At 36.8% G+C, this 17884-nt stretch overlaps 1 protein-coding gene and 1 long non-coding RNA gene across 7 annotated transcripts in view; one reads left to right on the forward strand and one right to left on the reverse strand.

The window, feature by feature from the left end:
• LOC116735792 (voltage-dependent T-type calcium channel subunit alpha-1I-like) overlaps positions 1–17884 on the reverse strand; it is a 78479-nt gene that overhangs the window by 18725 nt on the left and 41870 nt on the right. For all 6 annotated transcript variants that reach the window (XM_032587891.1, XM_032587893.1, XM_032587892.1 and 3 more), the window contains 12 exons: positions 17040–17218; positions 15865–15991; positions 15410–15535; positions 15193–15282; positions 14850–15042; positions 14186–14337; positions 12991–13100; positions 10527–10660; positions 10141–10211; positions 7301–7379; positions 6124–6245; positions 3062–3511 (listed from right to left, as the gene is read on the reverse strand). In XM_032587891.1, the coding sequence (XP_032443782.1) occupies positions 3062–3511; positions 6124–6245; positions 7301–7379; positions 10141–10211; positions 10527–10660; positions 12991–13100; positions 14186–14337; positions 14850–15042; positions 15193–15282; positions 15410–15535; positions 15865–15991; positions 17040–17218 (1833 nt within the window). The remainder of the gene's footprint in view (positions 1–3061; positions 3512–6123; positions 6246–7300; positions 7380–10140; positions 10212–10526; positions 10661–12990; positions 13101–14185; positions 14338–14849; positions 15043–15192; positions 15283–15409; positions 15536–15864; positions 15992–17039; positions 17219–17884) is intronic.
• On the forward strand, positions 1313–11438 carry LOC116735794 (uncharacterized). Its single transcript, XR_004342435.1, has 2 exons — positions 1313–1418; positions 10466–11438. It is a non-coding gene; the product is annotated as an uncharacterized LOC116735794 (long non-coding RNA).

Here is a 17884-nt window from a genome sequence, read left to right on the forward strand (position 1 = left end):
CCAAGAAAACCAAATTTAAATTTTGATAAAAAGGTTACATATGTATATGAAATTAGCTCAGTTAAAATTTTTGATGTCATGAGGATGTGATAGAAATTTGAGCTTGTGAGTCAGCCAGTGGTTTCTGACATATTTGATTTGTAAAAGCTTCTGCATGTTTGGTACAAGAGTCCCTTTAATATTTTTTATTTTGTAAAAATAGCAGATTTTTGGTTTACACATTTTAACTTACTTGATATATTCAAAACCATATTTTTTTATATCTAAATACACTTCCTAATTTGAAGAAATGAGACTCCATGTCATTGAGCCTCATAATTTTTACATATATGTTTTATTGTGGACACTAACCTATAATGTATAAGAAATGTCCGATTTTGTCTTGAGGAACTTTTGTTGTTCAACTTTTACAACACATCTTTCTCTGCATTTCAGGCCTGCAGTGTGATTAAAATAATTTCATAAGGAATTATTTTCCTTTAACATGTAGAGCCTTTAATAGAAAAAGTGATCAGAAGATCAACAATCTGTCACCAAATGTATGAGAAAAAATATTAGATTTATTAAAAACTATTTTCCCCAAAGAAGAAATGGAAAGGATTCCTCCAACTTGCAAATCATTAATTTGAGTAATATGATTTTCAGTGCATAAACAAACAGCAGGAAGTCACAGATCCCAAAGACAACTCTGCATAGAGAGCAGTCATTCATGAAATGCTGACGAACAACACTGGCTAAATATTACTTTTGGGAACACTGTGACTCTCAACAGAGCAGAACTGTATTCAAGATATTATTTTTTTGTATTAAACAGATATTCTACAGTAAGTTAACTTTATTTATAAGTTTTGTTCTTGTCAGATTGGCAACATTTGAGATGGACAGAGTGGTTGAGGTATATTCCAGATCGTTTTTGGAGGAAATCAGTTTATGTGTCATGATTTGTAAGTTTTTTTGGACCTTCATCTGTGTTTCTAATTTTGACAATTTTTGTATTATTTACATAGATCTGGTCTGAGTTCATTCTTTTGGGTGTTTACTTCTGTCATACACACAATTTTTGAACAACTTTTGATCAACTTCTTTGGATAGACAAAGTTCAAGTTTGTTTTCAACTCTTAAACTAAACTACTAAGCAAATGTGTATTTTTACTGCACTTGAGCACCTAAAGTAACATTCGTGCTAGCACAAGGCAAAAACCCAAGGAATTGGGCTGTGTATAAAATACGCTGGTCTGCTTGATCCCTTACTGCATCACTCCGGAGAAAGAGAAAACAGAGCAGGGAGGATGGATATAGAAAAAGCGGGGGTGGATCCTGCCACTGCATTAACTTCCTTTGTCAGCCAGCACCGAACTAAAAATGGCTCTATGCAGCCAAGATTAGCTCTACAAAGGTGAAACTCCTTTCGGCAGAGGGTGAGTCATCTTTATGTTTGTATCTGTGTGGGTATCTCAGGTGATCATTAGAAATTTCATAATAGAAGCGTGAGTCTCTGCGGACTGTCTCTTTCTTACACGCTGGTCTAGGAAGTGAAATTATAATTAACCTGCAAACATGAGCCTGCAAGAACCCAAGATGGAAAAAAAATGTAACCGGAATAAAACAGAGGAAAAAAAAAACAATAATCCAGCCTGTAACAAAGGTTGATCTACAGTAACTACTAACCCAAAAAATGTAACTTAAGCTATATATGACATAGCTCTGTCTTTCATGTTACCAGTGTCGCTGTTTTACTAAGGGATGTTTTTTTGCTGCTTCATATTTTCACAAATATGTTAATTCAGCTGCTCCTGTGGAACAATGCCAACATAAGGCAATGTTTTCTTATTTAATCTCTTCACTTGTTTCCCTTTTGAGAATTACTTTGACATATGCATCTGGAAATGTAAATCCCAACACACTAAGCTTGAGGCGATACAGTAACAAATGGATTGCAGGAAATTGCATGTAATTTTTTATCATAACGTATGCATAATCTTTTACTTTGCATATTTAAAAAAATTAATCAGTCTGTATCATTTCATATTTTCATTTTTCATATTGCGTATTTTGTGCTATGGCATGATGAACGAAGCCCACAACGTTTATTGGAATACCTGTGCATGTGTGTAAAAACCTCTAAAATAAAGGCATGTTTTACTGCAGCAGCAAAATTTCCTACTGAAAATGTTTGCAAAAAATGCCTTTCCTGGAGAAAAACAACAAACTTTAATGTTATTTTTTTAAACCAAACAATTCATGCTCATTGGCATCCCAAACAATAATCTATAATAGAAAACTAGAGCTTGATTTGCATTGAGCCCTTTTTACTTTGGCAGTCCTAAACAAAATCTATCTGAATCAATTGCCAAATGTCAGGGGATTGGTAAATCTCAATTTTAGTTACTTTAATGCAACAAATGTGAAGAAATTCAAGGGTTATGGTTACTTTTGCAAGGCACTGTACATGTTAAATAATTACCATTTGTCTTTAGCAATGTTTGTGAAACAAAACATTTTTGAAGAATAAGAATTTAGGCTTACTAAGCCTTCTATTGACTTTTCTTCTATTGACTATTCCATATCCTTCTGCTTTTCCGTTGTAGGTTTTCTTTCCTAAACGAAGCAGATTGTACTATGTACAATGCTTAGATAGATAGGGCAAAAGAAATGCTTCAGAAAAAATACTAATACTGATATAGTGGTTTCTGTTGACACATCTTGAGTGCAACATTACAGAGTGGATCAGCTGATTCACAAAGAATCACTACTCTGAAGCTAAAATAGACATGTTTTAGATTATAATCTGTTTCCTTCTTTTGACTGGCAGTAGTTTTGTATTTTAAAAGAGGCTCATAATTCGACTTTAACAGAAGAGCAATTCTAAGTAGCTTCGGGAAGATTTTTGATTAAATTTGCGTACATTTTTTTCCAACCTGGATCAGTCTGATCTTACTGTTTAAGTTTTGAAGCAATACTGCAGACATCCTCGTCCACCAACCGCAAGCATACAAAGTGAGTCATTTACATTTTCACTCAGTTAAAAAGTACCCATGCACACGCATACAGAAATACTCACTTGTGCTGGCGAATATGACTGAGGAGAATCACAGGAATTGTAAGGTCCCTGGTTTGTTACGGGATGTCGCAACCTCCTCCCTCCTTCCCCCGTCTCGCCTCTGGCACCTCCGCCCCTCTCCCTTCTCCCTGGCGCAGCTCCAAGCCCCGATCCAACAGTCAAAAGTCCTTTGTCAACCCCTAAACCCCCACAACTGGGGGCGCCCATGCAACAGAGGGTGCCCTGGGCCAGCTCCAGCTCAATTTCTGCATCCATCTCCGCCTCCTCTTGGGCCTCCTTGTTGGAGTCGTCCAGGTGCTTCATCAGCACGGCCACCACCACATTGATGAGCACAAACTGGGCGGTGAGCACAAAGGAGACAAAATACATGGGCGAGATAAACTGAAGGCTCGGATTGCAGCCATAGTCCACACCGGAGTCATGGTTTGGTGGGCACTCCCGCAATGTGTCCTGGTGAGGCATGAGATGAGGAAAGAAAAAAAAAAAACAAAGTCAGGGATTGTCAAAATCAAATAATAAGATTTCTTCCTTTAGGATCCTGAAAAAATACAAAAATAAAAAAATTATGACATTGAATGACATTGGTAAGAAGTCTAATTTGTAATGTAATTAAACTTTCCTCTGTAGTTTTGCTCTTTAGTTTTAGCATACTTAGCACTGTGTGCTAAGTAAGTTTAGCATACTAAGCAAACAACAAAATAATCTCTCAAACTGAGCAAAAATACGTTTCTTTATCTGTCTCTCTGTGGAGACTTTTTAATTTAGACAAAGCCAAATTACATTCTTTTATAATGTCACAAATATAATGAATAATTGGTTAAATCTATAAAATATTTTTAAAGAAGTCCTAATTCATCAAAAGCATATTGGAACATATGTTCCACAAAGCTCTGAAAGTATGATTGAAGAACTAAAATGATTTATGACAAATTATTGATCTAGATAGCTATGACTATATTCTATTAGAGCTTACACATTATATTAGGCTTTGTGGACAGCTAAATGCAGCTGTTAAGGGTTGCCACAAAATTGCCTAAACTGGCTGCTTCTCGCAAAAGTATTATGCACCTTATCTTTTCCCATTTTGTCACGTTACAGCAACAAAAGTCAGTATTTGTATGACAGACCAACACAAAGTGGCGTGTAATAGTGAAGTGGAAGAAAGCTAATAGAGGTTTTAATTAATTAATTTATTTTCTTCAGATTGATTGGAGGGCATCAGAAGACATTAGCTATCAAGTTATCACAGATTCTCCATTTTGGGTTAGGACATCAGTTGAGCTATGTTAAAGGAGGAATATGCTTTGATGTAAACCATTATGTTGCCCTTCAGTACTTTTGGCTGCATTCACATGGAGACGAACACAGTAAATGTGCACACTGTAAACGATTCCTTTTTCTCGCCACTTTTTCAGTAGTTTAATATATTCTATCAAAAGATGCTTCCACCTGAGCTTTGAATCTGTGCAGCTCCTCAAAGGATACCACAAGCCTTTTTTTTCTGCTTCTGTGAATAATGCTCCTCGAAGAAACACACTCTGATTAAAGGTTGGAGTTTTTCTGTGAAATCACACTACAGCAGCGAAATAATTCATTTCAATGCTTTTCGCAGCTTTTTACAGCAATGTCAATAGAAATTAACGTTACAATATTAAAGCACCAATTAACTTATTCATTTTTTAAAAATTATTTTATTATCCAGACTGTGGATTGTCTTCCACTCTAGTTAACATGAGTGCTGTGGACTTTCATCACAGCAAAGCTGAAGTGACAAGAGTTTTCTGCAGGAAGAATGCATATCTCAGCCAGGCTGTGACCACACATAACAATTTCAGCCCTCTGAGCTGAAGCTGGTCTTTTGTGTCTAATTTGGCTTGACATTTACACACTGTGCTCCTTCACAAAACATCTCCAATTTCAGAGTACATCCCCCATTCCATCTTATTTTTATGCCTATTTCAGACATTTGCTAAACTAAACCAGGCATTTTCTAACACACAAACATCCTCTCTCTCTCTCTCCCTTTCCGTTCCTCTCATTGAGATGCCATCATGTTTTTCATTTCTGTTTTCATTTTGCCTCTGGTTAGGAGAAAGAATAATAAGTGGAACTTTTAACCCCTCTCCACTTGTGGCACAGTTCACTGGTGCCTCCCTGTAGTTCCCAACCCCAATATTTCATTTTCTCTCAAGATTGCATTACTAATTCCATCTCAGTTTTACCCGCTTCTCACTAATTTATAGCAGATCTTCCGTTAATGAGTAGATAGATTTTTTTTATGTCTCAAAAGCTTGAATTCACTCTCAAAACCGACATCTGCAGTCCACAGGGTTTTTTTATGCGCAATACAATCTGTGCTGCATAAATCTAATCTGACGAAACTTGCTCCAGTACAATTTGTTTTCCCTTACAGTGTAGGTACACTGAAGAGGTGCTGATGGATGTGGAGTCATTATAAAATGGTGTTTTTCCAAAGAGAGAGATCTAATCCTTGCAGTAAGCTATTCCATTTTTATCATCAGTAGATTTCAAAACTCAGCAACACATTATGGCTGTGAGACGTAGAGTGTTTCCAATCTCCTTTTTTGCCTTTTATATAAATGTCTGAAAACCTGCCTAAAATTAAGCTGCATTTGTGTGCTCTGCAGTGTTTTGTAAAATGATGCATATCTCTTAAAACGTTCTCAACATTTGACAGATTAGAAAATGATTTTAGCAGCATGCTCCATTGAGATATTTAAATCTTTGGATATTGAGCAAATATGGATTCATGAGTGACAGAATAAAGGAGGATAAATAAAAACTTATTCCACATTTTTATTTCTTAAAGCATTTTGAAAATCAAAAATTCATTTTTGCACTTCCTTCCCAATTTTACACTTCTCTGTAGACATGTCAAATAAAATCCAAATAAAGTCCATATAAGGTTGTGGTCGCAAATTTACAAAATGTGAAAATGTTTAAGATGTGTGAATGCTTTTAAAATGTACCGGTACTGTACGTCTACTTGAATCTTTAATGACAATAAATACAGTAAAATCTGACTGAGGGAGTCTTTTTACCTTCATGATGCCATTCCAGTTGTCGCCCGTGGAGACTTGAAACAAGGTCAGGAAGGCCATGCCAAAGTTTTCAAAGGTAGCATGACGACTCATACCTTCACATGGATAGTCTTCATTGCAAACTAAGAGTGAGAGTGAGGTTAACGATGGAGCCAAATTAGGAGAGAAAAGGGGAAATACATGAAGAGGTGGTGAGAGGAAAATAAAAGCCAAGGAAAGGAATGGGACGGGATCAGAAGAAAGAAACTGTCAGTCATTGGAAGATAACTTTTTCCAAAATTAGAGATTCAGTGACGTTAGTGGCATGTTCTGGTTTCCACTTTTCTTCGAGGTCTGACCTCACGATTATCGTTTTTCTAACGTCACAAAATGTAAACATAAAAGACACAACATACCGCTGGCTCTGTGACAAAAGTAGAACATTTCTATCACAACTTGATATTGTTTAGACAGAAGCTACATTGTCTTTTCTAGGTCTAGTCAATGAAAATTGCTTGGAATGAGGTCCTTATATTGCCAAGGAAGAGAGACAGATAATGGGAAATAGATCATTCGGCTTGAATCAGGATAGTTTTGAGACACTGTTTAAGTAACAAAACACTGGATAACGGCTCGATTCCCAAGGGGCTGTCAAGAATGGCTTCAGAAGAAAGTACTTTAAAATTGGATAAATGCAGCACAGAAAATAAGATGATTTCTGGGGGAAAAGGTTAACAACATTCTGAGTGCACAGGTCAAGCTTGATGGAGCAAAGAAATTTTAAGTCAAACTGTCCCTTGTCCCTATGACATGCAGTGCTTTGCAAAAGTAATTTGATAGCCAGATTTTATGGGTCAAATTTCAATATATTACATTTATACTGTATTACAGACCAACTTAAGATAGTTCATAATTGTAAAATGAAAGAAGTTTACAAGTTCAAGTCTGAAACTAAAGGGTTGTAAATGCACTCAGTTCTCCTCATTATAATACCCCTAAATAAAATGTAATCACACTAGCGGACCCACCTTTCCAAGCAATTGCTGCAAAATGATAACGGCATACATATACCTTTTCACTATATTGAATTTAGTAAAAAGAAATGATAGTGATTAGATAAATATTGTTCAATATAAGTGTAATACACCTTCACCTGGTATCAATATCCCTTCGCTGAAGATAAATGGTAAAATCTTACCAAGTTCTCCAAAAAGCTCTACTCCTAAGGCGGCGTAGATGAAAAACAGCAGCATGAAGAGCAGGCCCAGGTTACCCACCTGCAACACATTGACATACATGAGTAAATGTGCACAGAAACACACAACAGTGCACATGCAAACAAAGCAACCTTTTATTGTGTAGCTGCCTTACTACTCTTATAAAGTTCCAACACCTGCAACAAAACCATCAGCATAACAGCAATTCTCTAATCTCTAATTATCTGTTTAATGTACAATGTGCATGTAATTGAAACCATTTAATTAAGTTTCATTTAGCAAAACTCTAGAGTCCAAAGTGTTAAAATGCAGCTTTAAATAAACCTACTGCCATTAGAATAGAAACAATCTCTTTAGTTTCTTTTTATTAATTCAAACGACATTTAAAAACTGCAGAAAGTGCTTTTCAGTAAGATTTTCTCTGTTTATTTTCTGAAATGTCTGTTGGTTGTGTTAGGTTACTCAGCTTGTTTTTGCTCCACTGTTCTTATGTTTCATGTTCGGAACTATAAACTGCTGCACAGCTTATTTGGAGACTCTAACAAGTGAACCTTTTGTGCTTTTTATGAATTTTTGAGTTTGGGGGTTTTGGGACTTGGCTCGGTTCCACCGCAAAACAACCTCCTGTTAGCACAACTTAACAGGGATGAAGATGTTAGACAGCACTTGGGGCTAAAATCTAATCCCATTACTGGGGAATGAAACAGTCGCGCTGCTCCACTGAGAGTAAGAAAATTTTTCTGGCTGCAAGAACTAGACATGTCCAAAAACAAATTATTAGTAGCTAACCTCTTTTTCCAGCAAAATACAGTAGGCTGAAGGTTTTTGTCTTTCTTTTTACTTGGCATAGTTTAGGCTGGAGATTCCTTGGCTCCGCTTTGATCCTGCTGCCAATTCTCCTCTGTTCCTTTCTTTTGATAAATTTCAATAGATACTGACCACTGCAGACTGTCAACATCCCACAGAAACTGCAGTTTGGGAGATTCTCTGATCCAGTCTTGTGCTAAACTTGCTCAAACCCTTATGCTGCCCAGTTTTTCTGCTTCTATCAAAACGTTTGTTTTCTGTCTAATGTTTTGCACAGATAAGCAAGTGCCAAGATAAAGGGATATTGGATCTTATTCACTTTACCTGTCCATGATCATATTTTTATGCTTGTTTGGTTTAAGTTCAGTTGTTCTAAACAAAAGCTATGCCTTACTTTGCAATAAAAGTCACTGCTCTTAAATTACTACACATTTAAATATCCTGTAAATATATTATACTGTATTCCTTTAGATTTTAAAGCATAAAGACTGTTCATATCTGTGGTATCATATTTGACAGAATGGAAATTAAATTTGCAGCTTGCCATTTCAATTGCACAGTAAAATATCACCCGAGGTAAAATCTGTCACCAGGTATAATTCTGTCAGCATCTCTATATGCACACAGACCCTATGCACAAAAAGAGACCTCCTGGAACTGTTTAATTAGCCTTAGTTTTAATTACCTGCCTGACTGCCCTTGGGACCAAACAAAAGCCTGGGTGTTAATGAGGGAGGGATCAATAGAAAAGAAAGACAAGGAAGCCACTTTCCTTCAGACCTGGCAGCCCTTCCCACACCATGCCACCTGTTCTGTGTGTTTGCTTCGTCTTGCTTTTAATGGTCAAAGGATCACATGGGAGTGTGCCTCTCCATAAATGAGTCCTATCTGTGCCAGGACGGTACCAACACTTTGACGGTTAGCTACATCTTTAGGAGTTATCTCCCTCCCTCCTGCCTTTCTCTTCACGCTTTGGCATAAATAGAAGAGATGATTCTTAGTTTTCTGAAAACGCTGCAGCAAAAATAAAAACGATTTTCTCCTTTGCGGATTTTGTTCTGTTTCAGCTCTTTTGCGATACTTAAGTATCTCAGACTATTAAACAACTTTTATTTTCAGACTATAGATAATCAGAATAAAAAGCAGTCCAAACCAACCTTGCCCTATGCGAAAATTAATGATGAACCACTTTGTGTTAGTGCAATTTCACTGAAAACTCTCAGGCCTGATAAGTAGAACCTGTCTGACAGGAAGTGGGCTATAAAAAAGCAACATGTCATTTCTCAATATGTACTTAAACTGCAGAACAGTCAGGTGTACGAAAGAACAGATGCTGTGGTAGGGACGGTGTGTTCACAGTAATGGACGGAGTTAGCTTTCTCTCTTTACACTTATTTACATCTTTGTCTCAATAGCTATAATGCCAAATGGATCGTTTTGTCTCAGAAAGTGTCTATAGATCATATTTGTTGTGAATCACTGCTATGTAGAAACCATAAAATGAAACAAATAGAGGACATTTGAAGCAATCTTTCATGATTTCATGTTTTCACTTTTGTTATTTAATTTTTTAAGCATGATTCATTGACTATCATGTCTACACTTCTAAGCTAATAATTTTTGCAGCATCAGTATGTACAAACAAAGCTGGCATTCATTTCTGGAGCTGAAACTGAAGTGCACTGGGATAACAGGAAAGAAATATTGCGACTGTGGACACTTCCCAACTAAACCTGCAGACTGCTTGTTTCTCACTGACTGTGATCTCAGTAAGGAAATCCCCATTCTGTAGTACTGAAAGCAAAGACAAGACAACTTCTGTGCACATGCATTTGTTGTTCCACTTTCCTAGACTTTGATTTAGGGTTTACTAGGGTTGTTTAAAGGTCAACAGTAAATGAGAAGCAGGGTGCGTTTCCCAAGACTATTGACGGAGACTGACCAAATTTCTCTAAGGAATTGGGGTGCCTGAGTCAGGGAGGAAGGATGGCCTGCAGACAGTGTTGAGGTGTACCTGAGGCAGGGCTTGAACAACTGTATCCAATAAGGCTCTCATTCCGGTTGCCATCTTCAGCAGCTTCAACACTGTGTGAGCATTTGGAAAAAGAAACAAAAAATGAGATTAAAGATAATTCAATGGAGATTTTTTTTAGGTTCAATGTAACATAATATATAAACATTAGACAATTTAAATATCTCTGTCCTTCTTAATATGTGGGCGCAAAGAGAACAACACTTCAAGCTATTGCAGCTATGCAGCAAACTGACCTGTGAAATTATTTAACAGTTTAAACATTTATGCTTCAACACACTAAGAAGATCATATCTTTTATTTACAGGAGGTGTGGTGTGAAATGAATGTGCTAGAGCGAGGATTTCTGAAACGTCTGGCATTTGTACCTCGTGCTATCCTCAGAACCCTCATGATTCTGATTATGGTGGGGTTGATGGGCAGAGCGGCGCTGATCTCAATTTCCTCCAGAGTGATGCCCATTACTGACAAGAGAACAATGGCGAGGTCCAGCTGATTCCACCTAATGCAGAGCCCAAATATATGCAATCAGGATGCAGTTCAAACCTCTCCACATTTTGCTTATGAAAAGCAACACATTCTTTTAATTTGTAAAATAACTGCAGGTAATTTTTTTAAGATTTTCTTTTGATTTAGGCTGCATTTAAGCTAATTTCCTGTCATGCATTCTGTCTTGATGTATTGTTGTACCTGATATATTAGCATGTAAAAGGCTTAAAAGTAGAAAATTAAAAATGTGTTACGCTCTATTTTTTTTAGGTGCAGGCTTTTAACTTGACTTTTATTGAAGTTCAAACAGTAAGAGGTTTCTTAAATGACTTTTAATAGCTGCATCTGGTTGTCTGCTGTCACAGTGTTTCTTATCTTACTATACTCTGTTATTGATGACAAAATGCTGTTGCTGAGCAATAACCTACAGCTTATATGACAAGTTGTTCTTGTTATTTAGTTACTGAAGTTCAGCTTAGGCTGCAAGGCCAAATAAAGAAGAGAAAGTCAGAAAAATTCTAGATCTGAGATCACAAAATGAGGCATCTGCCATGATTGAACATTTGGCAGGGTTATGCAATAATGGTGTGACACCTGTCATCTTTGAATCATCAAGCTTTTCATGAAAGTTTTCTCTGCTGCAGTGTGACTTCCTGTCAGTGATTATTTGTCCTATGCTCAGTTTTTCTTCCTCCTCAATCCCACACGTTCCAACTGTAGCCATATTCGAGACAGTAGAATTTCCTTTAAGCAGTGCCCATGATATTACTTTTTTTTTTTTTTTTTTTTTTAAAGAACATGGTGCAAACGAGCTCCTTTTTTCTACATTTATGTGTTAATCTCTGCTCCAGTGACCCAGTTCTGAAGCTACGAGTGACCCTAAACTATAAATCACTCTATGCACATTGACTGTTCATGGCTGTTGCTGGCACAACATAAAAAGAGACAAAGAGCTCGAAGATAACCGAGTGATAAATTCTCCCTACATCCGCCCATCTTTTTCTCATTTCATCACTCGTTTGTGCCCTTCCTCTTTCATTTTTGATCAGACCAGCTTCCCCTGCCATATATTATCTGTCCTCCATCTCTTTTTCTAACCGTTTCTTCTCATCCTCTCTTGCTCAAAGATTTTCATCAGGCACTAAAATAGGTCATGACATTAAGTTACCATCAGCACCACATAAGCACCCAAATTGCTTTCCGCCTTAATTAGGCGCCATGCATCCTAGATAAGAAGGGGACATTGGTCTTGTCACTGTACATGGTGTAGTGGTATGACAGAGAAAATGAGATGGGACAATGTTGGCGTGTTCTTACCATGAGTACCAAACAAAGATGAAAGTGTGTGAGATGTAGGAACTTGAAGTCCTACGACTTAGTCCTAAAGCATCATGTGTGAAAAACTGTGAGACAAGTTGATTTTTTTCAAGCAAAACCTTACAAATAACCAACACATAACACACATTTATGCAATAAGGGAATAATACATTTACAGCACCCTTCATTGTTATTGGCAACCTTAGTGAAAAGGTGTGAAAAGCTCTAAAATAAAAAATGGTTTTAATGAACAGCATAATTTCCCACTGGAAGTAAAAATTTAGAAATTCAGACTTTACCTGACTATATTTATTTAGAGGAAAGCTCCTCATCCAGCAAGGAGAATCAACATTTCACAATTAATACAGAAAGAACAAAATAATATATAAAAGGTTATTTAACAATATGAGCATTTTAAAAGTTTAAATAATTAAAAATAACTTTGTGTGCTTCTAGTGATTTTGTTTGTAAAGTGGGATTTTCTTCCTCACTAACAAAATCTACTTCAAATATATATTAAAATTCTTTTAGTATAATATTATGTCTCTGCAACAAATAGTACACTTATTTAAAGGAATCTAGTGATCTTTAACGAAAAGAAGTTTGCTCTAGGTCTGTGATCTTAGTAATACTAAATCTTTATGTTGTTTATCCATTACAGGGATATTTCCAAAACAGAATACAATGCCGATTCAAATATCTCAGATTATAATCCTCAATGTTATCAAAACTGTTAGACCTCCTTCCATTAATACTTGATCAAAGCAAAATTATGACTTAAAAAAACCACTTTGAGCTAAACAGCTATTTATTGTGGCACTATTTATATGACATTTTCAGTCAACAGATTAACGTTTGTGCCAGAGCTCTAATCGCCCCTTTAATGTTTAACATCTTTTTTTAATCGCATTTGTTACAAGTATATAAAGAAAAACAGAAGCATCCTGTAGTCTTGCTAAAATTGTTTGCAATCCCTTCCATACCAACAATGCTGAAAATTCAGCAGCCATAAATTCAAGCCATTACCTGTCTTTGAAGAAGCGCCGGAATCCAAATGCGATGAGCTTGAGAATGGACTCCAACACAAATGTGGAGGTAAAGAAATAGTTGCAGTACTTTAGTGCAAGGTCCAGGGACTGAAAAAAAAGACAGTGAGAGAGCCATTGTGTGTGTGTATGTGTGTAAATGGATGTGGGAAATAGGAAAGAGGACCTGTGTTAGAAGTCCCAGCAAGAACTGTAAACTGGAATTGTTCCAGTTATTTCTGGACTGAAATCAAAAAAGCCTGAGGTCACCTCAGAAGATTCCCCCTTTTTATGATATTACATACACCGGTACACGCTGTCCTCCAACGTACATTCAAGTCAAGGTTGGTTTTAAGCGTTAACGAGCCAAGTATGTTGTAATTATTTAAAAGCTGGTCCGCAGTTATGTTCTCCTGTAATCTTTGTTTGGCTCTTTCCTCCTTTCACATAAACAGAGGCGTCTTCTGACAAGTGGGAGGCTGCCAAATGTCAGGACCAACAACTGACAAACACAGGTGAGACCTGTGATATTTATCTAATGCTCAGTACATTTGAGAAAGCCTGCGCCATTTTCAAAGGTCAAATGGGTGTCTTATCTTAAAATAATCTCTTTTCTCTTTAACGGGAAAAGCGCTACCAGGTATTAACCTGCATTTGTTGTGTGTGAAGGGACAGATACACTACTCTGATAACAGCTACGTTGAATCAGAGCTTTTGTGTCAGCACCACAAGCTGCAGAGAAACCTGACCTCAGTTGGCTTGCAGGTGGCATCAAGAGGCTGCCGTTTAGAGGTGAGAAGATGAGCGCTTATGTAGGGAAAATGTCATAAAATGACAAAGCAAAGTAAAATAAATTAAAAACAATCATGTAACCTACATTTTTCTAGTGGAACTTTGCTTTCACACTAGCTGAACATGAAGCATTTAGACTACAAGTGTCAAGCTCCAGTCCTCGAGGGCCGCTGTCCTACAGTTCTTAAATGTGCCACAGGTGCAAAACACTGGAATGAAATGGCTTAATTACCTCCTCCTTGTGTAGATCAGTTCTCCAGAGCCTTGTTAATGACCTAATTATTCTATTCAGGTGTGATGCAGCAGAGGCACATCTAAAAGTTGCAGGACAGTGGCCCTTGAGGACTGGAGTTTGACACCCTTGATTTAGACCCTACAAAGACCAAGGAAGCAATTCTTCTTACGCGAGGTTGATTGTAGTGCTCTAATGACATCGTGATGACATTTATACAGATGATGAAGGTGATGATGAGATCCAGGTAGTGGTTTGTGCAGAGTGTATGGATCATCAGGCGCATATTGCCGTAGCTGGCGTAGTAAGGTAGCTTCTGAGCTTCTGTTAGGGAAAAAAAACAAGATATCCACAATTTAAAGGTAATTTAAATGCTTGTTGTTAGTGGAATGTTAATGGTTAAAAGTGTTGAGTGGATCAATATTTTCACCACCTATGAAATGAGCAGACAAAAAACAATAATTCTCCTGATGCTGCAACAAAACGCCATATACTTCATTGGGATTTCATGTCACATTCCAAACAAAGCAGCACATGAATCATATTATTATTACCATTACTATGTGTGCTGCTTTGATTGGAACAGATCTGACCAGTATGTTTGCTGCTGTTTGTTAATCAAATAAAATCCCAGTAAAATATAATCAAGTCAAACTGTTTTCTTGAACTTTTGTGGAAAAGTTCAAGAAGAAGAAGAAGATTTTTTGCAAGGCAAAGCAAATTAAATTTTGGCAAGACAAAACCAGTTCTATTCAATGTTTCTAACCATTTAACCTCTGGTTATCAGTTGTCACCATCTGTTGTAATTTCTTATTCCACTCAGTCATCTCACTTACTCCTTCTCTTTTTTTCCATCCGCCGTTGTCGTTTCTCCTCACGTCTCTTGGCCTCTTCCACTTCCTGATGCTGGCGACACTTATGGAAGTTTTCCACCACCACGCCAACAAACATGTTGAGGACAAAGAAGCTGACGATGAGGAGGAAGGAAATGAAGTACAGAAGCATCCATGGGTTGTTGTTGGTTATCGGCTACAGCAGTTGGAGTGGTAGAATGATTTAATGTAGGTAGATTGGATGAGAAAAAAAGAAAGACATAATGGTAATCAGAAAAAAGGCAGATTTTTAATGTTTTTTAATTTACATAAAAACTGCTGGTGTCATCAATTAATATGAAAATACCTGTTGATCAACACCCACTGCATCCAGGCCATGGTACATGATATTTACCCAGCCGTCTTTAGAGGCAAGTACGAACAGAGACATCAGAGCCTTGGATAAAAAGTTATTGGAGATTATTATTCTTTTTTTTTATTTTTATTTTTTTTTACAGTTTTTTATTAATTGATTATTAATTCTATTTGCAAAATAAAAAATAATAATACATTATGATACCCACCTGTCCTAAGTTATCAAAGTTGTACTTATGGTGGACCCACTTGTACTTTTTGTCCAGACAATCTGACTTGTTAGTGATGTTTTTGACATCAGGGCCGAGACAGTAGAAAAATTTGCCTTTAAAAAGCTGCAAGATAAAGATAAAAAAAGCCTTTTGATGGCGTCATATTATGTATTCCAGAAAGAAAAATAAGCCATTGGGTGTCACTCTAATGAGATAAAATAATGAGCTGGCTGAGAAACTTAACAGCAAAAAGTTTTGTACAAAAGAAGGAAGACAGTTAGCGATTTCTTGTGAGAAAAATACTTGGAAATTAAAGCTGCTTCACAATGAAATGTTAAGCCTGTAGTGATATAAACTGCTTTTAACACAAACAGATGATATCATTACCAATAATGATCTCATCAGTGATCTTAAAAAATATAAGGGTCTGAGTAGAAGACCCAGTTGCCTACCTGTACGCCAAGGATACCAAAGATGATAAAGAATGCGCAACAGATAAGGACGATGTTGCCGATAGGCTTGAGGGAAGTGATGAGCGTCTCCACCACCAGCTTCAATCCTGGAGCTCTGCTTATCACTCTAAAGAGAGATGATATTACAGTAATATTTAATATGATGTAATAATGCATATGTGTTTTGTGCAACTATTTCTGTATTTGCACCAATGAGATGAAATATTGTATGAATTATGAAAACATAACAACATGGTGAAATCAGATTTTACATCAGTGCCATGTTTATGTAGATAGACACATACACAGATTTTAGATGCACATACTGTATGACTCAACAAGTAAATCCCAGATATGGATTTAGGGACTCTACATTTAACTAATTATATGTATGTTTGTATCTCTCTGTTTTCTATCAGATATTGATATGTAGGTCAGATGTTATTAGATAAGTCTCAATAAACAGGTATTGGAAGCTTGTAGAAAAACATGATGACTAAGTAATGGACTGTGTTCAATCACTGTTTTTTTGTGTATATCCAATTGTTAATCAATTTGTTAAATATTTTTGGAGCTATAAACATACAAGTCTAATAAAGGTGATTACAAATGCTTAGGTGAACCATGTTGTATTGCTCCTTTTAGTGAATCACCATTAAACTGGATGTCTTTGGCAAATTGCCTATTTCAATCAATTGAAACACACACCAAAATATACAGTAGATCTACCTTAAAGCTGCAGTATGTAAAAAAAATATGCTGCTATTGTGACAGAATAATATCAGACAGATAAGCTGTGAAAAAATAAAATAAATCAAATTTCTCTCCTTTCATCATGTGGTGCTACTACCATCTACAGAAATAAAATGCTTGGTCAGAAGAACCAACCAATCAGATGTAGAAGGAAGATCTTAGCACTGTCAATCACCCTCATGTCCACCAATCAGTGCATTTCTGCAGATGACAGTAGGGGAACTGGAAGGAGGTGGATGATCTCCATTTTTTCACAGATTATCTGTCTCATGCTATACTGTCATGCCTTAATGACATAAAAACCTATTTTTTGCAAAACGTTATCTACTGCAGCTTTAAGACAAGCACAATGTTTTAATGTATTCTAAAAATATATGGTGCATTACAAATTTGACTCTTATGTCCCAGGACTTAATGCATACCTGAGGGGACGCAACGTTCGTAGCAATCTCAGTACTCTGAGCACGCCCAAGATTTTCGCCCCTCCCGCCATGGACACAACAATATCAATCAACGACACAAAAACCAGGAATCCATCCAGAATGTTCCAGCTGCTCCGCAGATAAGCCTGCTCGCCCATATACAGTCCCATGGAAACCACCTGAACAGAAAGAAAGGTGGTAAAGCAATATGATGAGAACATGTACTTGATATATTGGGGCAGTTTGAACACAAATGGAAAGTGGTAGCTTGTCTGCTTCAGACTGAATAGCAGGAACAAAAAAAAAGAGACATTCATTCCACAACAGTGAGAGGATCAGTAAAAGCAGGACACGTTCTACACATGTAGAGAAGTAGTTTTAGTCTGCTGCATACTGTAGATATACACTCTACAGAAACAGTCGTGGAAAACGTGGTAGAAAGCAGCAAACATCTGGCACCTGCAAGTAATAATGACTGTCACCATCACTGATCTTGAAACAGAGTTCACAGCTGAAGTAGGACCCCAAAGCCAAAGCTTTTATCTTTGCCTTCTGTGTAACATGAGATGAGACTGACACACAGATGTTGAGCAAACATTACAGTTTAGATGCACACAGATGGATACTGAATCTTGCAAGGTAGAAGTGGGAGAATCATTTCTGCTTACGCAAAAATCTGCCGCTGACATTTGAAGCTATTTGCCAAATGTTCAGCAAAGCTTTGAGAGATCATGAAAGAGTTCTGTGCAAACATCAACACGATTTAAAGATCAGTCCGTGGGAAACATCTAAGGTCCGAAAGTCTTAACTGATTTAAATCCTAAAAAAGTGAAATGAATAAATAG

The sequence above is a fragment of the Xiphophorus hellerii genome, chromosome 16, assembly GCF_003331165.1.
Source record: "Xiphophorus hellerii strain 12219 chromosome 16, Xiphophorus_hellerii-4.1, whole genome shotgun sequence".
Classification (NCBI taxonomy): Eukaryota; Metazoa; Chordata; class Actinopteri; order Cyprinodontiformes; family Poeciliidae; genus Xiphophorus; species Xiphophorus hellerii.